Source organism: Vanessa cardui, chromosome W, assembly GCF_905220365.1.
Source record: "Vanessa cardui chromosome W, ilVanCard2.1, whole genome shotgun sequence".
Classification (NCBI taxonomy): domain Eukaryota; kingdom Metazoa; phylum Arthropoda; class Insecta; order Lepidoptera; family Nymphalidae; genus Vanessa; species Vanessa cardui.
The window spans coordinates 880,715-888,557 of record NC_061153.1 but is presented as its reverse complement, the minus strand read 5'-3'; the positions used below and the strand labels follow the sequence as shown (position 1 = coordinate 888,557).

The window sequence follows — 7,843 nt, the reverse complement described above, 5'->3', positions numbered from 1 at the left end:
CACTATCTATTTAAAAAAACCGCATCAAAATCCGTTGCGTAGTTTTAAAGATATAGGGACAGAGAAAGCGACTTTGTTTTATACTATGTATTGACGGAACTCCTAAACGGCTTACAGTTAGGGTGCAATTTGGGGCAGAATTTCTTACTATCTCTAATCAAATTTTGTGTATATGATGTGATGTCATATGATGTACGACATATAATAGCTGTTTTGCAAAGTTTTTTACTGAGGTCAATTACAGCTCTTTCGAGGGTGGTACCTTGTAGTTTATGCCGCATGACGTATTAAAGCCGCATTTTCGAGTCCATTTTTGCTTTATTCGAAAGTTTCTTTTGAAATTGTCCCCGAAGTAGTTTCTGATTTATATAAACGACACGCTTAATCTATCCACATTAAGAAAAAAATGTTAGTCTGCATCAGTTTCACTTAAAATCAAAAAATAAATAAAATTTTAACAAATAGAAAAACCGACACCGGCTCCAAATATAACAATAACTATAACTACATTATGTACAAGCTAGCGCTGTACACGTGCCTGTAAGGTCTTTGACACTTGACGATTCGTATTACACACAATTCGTATGACCCAGTTACGATCATTATGTTATTACATTTTATAATTATGTACTTTCAGTGTAATAAAGACGCTCCGTAGTATCGGTTGGCTTGACAAACATATTGTTTTCTTTGCTTGACGACAACCCCGATTGCTCTCCGATCTACCTGACATCTGACGAATTAAGTGAACGTGTGCTAACTAGTCCGTTCATTTTGGTCCTTCGAGCCGGATGATCTTGTATTTTTTAGTGTGAATAGCGCATCGGCTTAGTTGATCCTTGCAACCTAAGTTGAGACGGCGAAACGCGTAAAGGGCACAAGGTCATTAAAACCCTCCAGCCTCTGGAATATCAGCCCAGGCTGTCTGAACGTGACAGCGACTGTTAGTGAAGTGAACTTTATTCTTGTTAATCATGGAAGTTATTACTCGTCAATCGGAAATTATCGAAATCATCAAGAAGATCCACAAGAATTTTAACAAGGATCCTGCTACTAGGAAGACTGAAGCCTACATCCGCAAACGAGTAAGCACTCTTGACAGCCTTTGGACGGAATTTGATATTAACCATAACAACATTTTGGCAACAAAGCCTGATCCATCTGAAGAGTACATATCGAAAGATATTTACACTGACACCAAAATTATGTATGAACGAATTAAAGCTGTTCTTAAGAATTATTGTCCTCCGTCGGACGATGACGATGACGTGAAAAATTCTTCTACACAAGATCTGCTTAGTGAGCAACGTACCAACTTCCGTGCGTTAAGCCGACAAATAAAGAACATCAATCTTGACGAACTGACGGAAAAATGGGAGATGGAGGACGAATTAAAGAATCTGCAATTCCGATGGAAGAATATTGACACTTTGCACCTCAAAATTGACAACATATTAAATAGTGAAGATGCGGCGTACGAACAAGAATTTTCCGAGTACGAGGAGAAATTCAAGGCTATGAAAAGATCTCTAAACAAAAGAATATCTGCTACAGCGCATCAATACGAGTCCACCCCTAAGGTTGAGGTTCCAACATTTTCCGGTGACTACACACAATGGCCTACGTTTTTAGATCTCTACAAAACTGGCATACATGACAACTCGACTCTGAGCAACTCTCAAAAGATGCAACATTTAAAAGGCAAATTAAAAGGTGAAGCTCATCGCCTCGTCCAACACCTTACTGTATCGGAAGAGAACTACAAAACTGCCTGGGAAATTTTGTATCACCGATACCACAACATTCAAATATTGTTTAACAAATATATTGAAGTGTTTCTCAACCAGCGCCCAATAGAAAGGCAATCATCGGCTGAAATTAAGCGCCTACACGACACCGCGATGGAATGTATTCACGCTATTCACAACTTAGGCGTGGACACATCGAGCTGGGATCCACTGTTGGTGTACCTGTTAGTCCAGAAACTTGATCCTGAAACGCGTAGTGACTACAAGGAATCGCGAAAGATGCCTCGCGAGCTCCCCGAATTTGACGAATTCATGACGTTTTTAGAGGCGAAATTCATTGCGCTTGAACCCACGAATAAGAAAGAGAACGAAAATTGGTCATCGACAAAATCATCTACGTCATTCAAGGCTAAAGGAAATTCTCACTTCGGAGCTGGTAATAGAGCACAATTTTATAAAGCTGCACACGTGACGTCTGCCAATACTCAATGTATTTTATGCAATTCAAATCATGCGCTCTACCAATGTCGGAAATATGACTCCTTGACAACAGATGCGAAGTGGAAATTAATTGCGAAACATCGACTTTGCAAAAACTGCCTGTATGTGCACGAACGAAACATATGTAATTCTACAAAGCGATGTAAAGTTTGCAATGGAGGTCATCATACTTCTTTGCATGACTCGGGTAACGAACTGATTGCGTCAACTGCACCGGCATCGAACTCTGTACCTCAGCGCCGGCAGCATGCGACAAACAATGTGACTAGCGAGGATGACGAAATATTATTAACGACCGTACAATTACGTGTACGTGCTTTTGACGATACCTACCTGACTTTGCGAGCACTTTTAGACCAAGGGTCGCAAACAACTCTTATAACTGAAAATGCTGCGCAACTCTTAGGACTGCCTCGCCAAAATTTTAATGCCTCTGTTACGGGAGTGGGTATTTCAGCAAAAAGAAGCAAGGGAAGAATACACCTGCACTGCATGTCGATCTATAATGACTACAATTTCACCACTGACGCCCTAGTAATGCCAAAACTAGTGAACAGCTTGCCGCATGCTACTTTTGCAGCCAAGAAATATCCACACTTACAATACATTCAACTCGCTGATCCTGACTACAATATTTCAAACAAAATTGACATGTTACTTGACACAAAAATTTATGCAGAAATCATAATGAGCGGTTTGATCAAGGGAACTAAACAACAGCCCATTGCCCAACAGACGAGATTAGGGTGGATTCTGTCTGGGCCTGTTACTACTTTTAACTGCCACGTTCTTATAAATGGAGTTGAAGACATCGCCAACTACTGGGAGGTGGAGGAAATCGCATCCGAAACCACACCGATGACGCAACAGGAATTATTTTGCGAAGAACTTTATACCAAAACAACGAAGCGCTTGCCTGACGGTCGGTATGAAGTGCGACTACCGATGAAAACTGACTTTGAAGAGCATCTTGGACACTCCAAAGCACGCGCCGTGGCTCAATTCAAACAGCTCGAGAGTCGCCTGATGAAGGATAGCACACTACGTCAGAGCTACGGGCAGTTCATACATGAGTACATAGATCTAGGTCACATGCGCGAATGCACTGAACACAAGGAGCCTATGTGCTACCTACCACATCACGGGGTACAAAAGCTAGACTCGCTTACCACCAAACTTCGTGTCGTCTTTAACGCTTCCTCAAAAACATCTACGGGGAACAGTTTGAATGACCTAATGGAAAGCGGTCCCAAGCTTCAACAAGACATTCAAAGTTTATTGCTCAGATGGCGAACGTACCGCTATGTATACACAGCAGACTGCGAGAAGATGTACCGCTGTATTCTGCTGGATCCCGAACAACAACACCTGCAAAAAATTCTGTGGCGAGATAATATTCAAGATCGTATCAGAGAATATCAACTGTGCACCGTGACGTACGGTATGAAAGCCGCTCCATATCTAGCTATGCGTACGATGCAACAGCTAGCATTTGACGATAAAACTAAATTTCCGCTTGCTGCTGAAGCCCTGACTCATCATTTTTACGTCGACGATTTGTTAAGCGGCAGCCATACGATTGACCACGCAAGAGAAGTCCAAAGACAACTTATCGAGATGTTACAGGGCGCTAAAATTAACCTTAGAAAATGGTCGAGTAATTGTCCGCAATTAATTGCACACCTGAATACCGAACAAATAAATCCGACAACAATAGACTTCAAAAATGCTAACTCTACAAAGGCGCTCGGATTACGGTGGAACCCCGCTACTGACATGTTTACATTTCACTCGATTGAAGAATATGACGAATCGGTCCTTTGTACCAAACGTATATTACTATCGAATATTTCAAAAATTTTTGATCCACTGGGATGGCTATCTCCGCTCACCATTAGAGCCAAACTATTGTTTCAAAAACTTTGGTTGATATCTATGGAATGGGATGACGAAGTTCCACTTGAGATACAGCAAGACTGGAACAAAATCAGAGATGATCTGAAACACATTGACGAGTTCTACATACCCCGGTGGATTGGGAATCTCTATACGTCTGTCGAGGTACACGGATTCTGTGATGCATCTGAACGAGCTTATGCTGGCGTCATATACCTCAAATCACAAAATGACAATGGACAAACTATCGTTAGAATAATCGCATCAAAGACAAAATTGGCGCCTCGCAAGAATACTATGACTTTGCCGCGACTCGAGCTATGTGGCGCTCTTTTATTATCCAAATTAATGACAAAAGTTATGAAGGCTCTTCAAACATCTGACGTTCCCATTTTCGGATGGACCGACTCTTTAGTGGTTTTGGGATGGCTCCAAGGCCACCCCTCTCGCTGGAAGACTTTCGTCGCTAATCGCACTAAAGAAATCTTAGATGTCATGCCGTCATCGTGCTGGCGTCACGTGAGTTCCAATGAGAATGCCGCTGACTGCGCTACGAGAGGACTCACTCCTTCACAGCTCACCGAACACTCGTTGTGGTGGAAAGGACCCGAGTGGTTGAAAAATGATATAGCAAATGACATCTCAGAGGTGGAAACACCCCAATTTGAACTGAAAAAAGATGTACAAATATGCGCCGCTCAAACTTCAAATACTATGATGTTTGAAGAATTAATTAATAAACATAGTTCAATAAAGCATATTGTGCGAGTGATAGCTCGCGTTTTACGTTTCATAACAAACGTACGTAACGTGTTGACGCATCAAAACAATAGTGACAGGGCAACGTACTTAACTGCAAAGGAAATTGAATATGCCTCCGGACTTGTAATTAGAGCCGTACAAATGCAAGAATTTCATTCGGAAATAACGCAACTAAAACAAAATGGAAAGGTGCACTCAAAAAGTAATTTATTAACATTGACGCCTTATTTGGATGACAAAAATATTTTACGAGTTGGAGGGACACTTCGACATTCGCATTTATCGGAAACTGCAAAACACCCGATGATCATACCTAAGGACTCGAGACTGACAGAACTTTTGATCAAAGAAGCTCATTTGCAAACACTGCATGGTGGACCAAGTCTTACCTTGACATATCTGAGACAAAGATACTGGGTTTTAGGGGGCAACCGCACAGTTAAAAAATACCTGAGAAATTGTGTGAAGTGTACTCGCTTCAGGAGCCACAACCAACACCAAATAATGGCTAACCTACCCGAGCCCAGAGTGACGCCGTCCCGAGCTTTCACGCACACAGGGGTTGATTTCACCGGCCAAGTGGAATTGAAAGCGAATAAGGGACGAGGAATAAAAACCACTCGTGGTTATATCGCTGTGTTTGTTTGCTTCTCTACCAAGGCAATACATCTCGAGCTTGTCTCTGACCTGAGCACACCGTCGTTCCTAGCAGCCTTCAAACGTATGTGTGCAAGAAGGGGAACCCCAAAGCACATGTACAGTGACAACGGCACGAACTTTGTCGGTGCATCACGCCTTTTGAAAAAGGAATACAAAGAAGTGTTGCAAGCTATCAACAATGACTTTCTATCTGAAGTTGCCGAGATGGGTGTCACTTGGCACTTTAATACACCCGCATGGCCAAACGCTGGCGGATTGTGGGAAGCGGCGGTAAAAAGTACTAAACACCATCTTAGACGAGTTTTGGGAGAGCAAAAACTGACGTTTGAGGAGTTTACGACGTTACTCAATCAAATAGAAGCGTGTCTGAACTCTCGGCCGTTGTGTGCACTGACGGAGAACAAGGACGACAGCTTTTTAACTCCAGGACATTTCTTAGTAGGAGGACCACTTTTATCCCCGCCGCTGACTGACTTTGACGAACGTTGTATCAAGACGAGATGGCAGCTCACTGAGAAAATGCATCGTGACTTTTGGCGAAAATGGTCGTCCGACTATTTACAACACCTACAAATTCGTTCGAAATGGAAGCATCCTCAAGAAAATATGAAGGTTAATGACATTGTTCTCATCAAAGAAGAGAACCTGCCACCGACGAAATGGGCTATGGGTCGAGTGATTGACGTTCATCCAGGAACGGATGGGCACATCAGAGTCGTGACGCTACGTACGAAGAGTGGAGAAATAAAACGACCCATAATCAAGTTGGTTCCACTTCCGGTAAACAATGAACATGACTTCTCAAAAATCACTTTGGAAAATGACGAACCGAAGAAAAATGACACCTCGACACCACGTACATTGCGAAAAAATCGAGGTCTGCCAACTACACTGATGAACATGGTACTTTTCCTGCTGATGCTTTTAACATCTACGACTGAAGCAAATGTCTACATCAAAAGCTTGAACAATAACACATTGTTCTTTGACAAAATCTCTGACGTACGAATCATACAGGACAAATGGAAACTTATTGCCTACTACAACATGACAACATATTGGCATAGTATTACCGCCGTTGAAAAATATATCTACTCGGTAAACAAAACCTGCAACAACGATCACTCATGTGCACCTGTTGTGACGCAATTCGCTCACGAGCTCGATGAACTTCGACACTATAACGAATTGCTGACGAACCAACATCACATCCTGCAACGAAACAAGAGAGGCTTAATCAACGGGGTCGGTTACCTAGCTAACACCCTGTTTGGGGTCTTGGATGACACATTTGCTCGAAGATACGAGAAGGATATTGAAACCGTAAAAGAGCGAGAAGATCATTTACTTAAGCTATTTAAAAACCAAACATCATTGATCGAAGCGGAGAATAATATCCTGAAAAGAAACGAACAAATTATGAACACTCAATTTGAGCATATCTACAAAAATCTGCGAGTAATATCTACTGAGATGCACCAAGTCGAAAAAGAACGACAAAGCACTCTACAGGCATTCCATCTACTGTCATCTTTAATATCTGTTGATGTGATTATCTCCAACCTTCGGCGTACGCAGGACACTCTGCTTGACATCGTGACCGATATTTATAATGGCCGCCTGAACATACACTTATTAACTCCGGCAGAACTTACGCAACAATTAAATGTAATATCCGGCCATCTACAGGATGATGTTGTTGTTCCAACTGACAATTTTCGAGATCTCTACGGTCTCTTACAAGTACGAGCTAAAGTGACTAGGAGATTCCTGATAATGGAAATCAAGATTCCCCTGCTAAACAGAGATTAATTTGAATTGAATGACGTCATCGATATCCCTCAACGAAGAGGAGACAAAGTCATCTTTACTTCCACGGAAACAAAATATCTCGCTGTCAACGTGAGAAAGGACACAATAATACCCATGACAGAAAAGGATACAAATATGTGCATACGACAGACACATAAACAAATGTTATGTCCATTGAACCATCCTGTATACACAATGCAAGTTGAACAATCGCTCTGTAATATGAAACTACAGATTAGCAATGAAAACAAACCATACTGTAGGTCAGAAGCGAAAGTATGCACCGACAGATGGATTAAATTACACGCTCGTGACACATGGATGTCTTCTTGCTGCACCGAATGCGCCATACGAATTATATGTCCGAATAATGTAACAATGAAACATTTACGTGATAATGGAGTAATCGGCCTTGACCCTGGTTGTACTATTAGAGGTGAATCCTTTACAATTCACGCTCAACA

The 7,843-nt window shown here is 41.8% G+C and overlaps 1 protein-coding gene across 1 annotated transcript; it reads left to right on the top strand.

Annotated features, from left to right (window-relative positions):
- The first annotated feature begins 974 nt into the window (after positions 1-974).
- LOC124542790 lies at positions 975-7,379 on the top strand. Its single transcript, XM_047120678.1, has one exon. The coding sequence runs from the start codon at positions 975-977 to the stop codon at positions 7,377-7,379; it is 6,405 nt and encodes a 2,134-aa protein (XP_046976634.1).
- Positions 7,380-7,843: the final 464 nt, after the last annotated feature.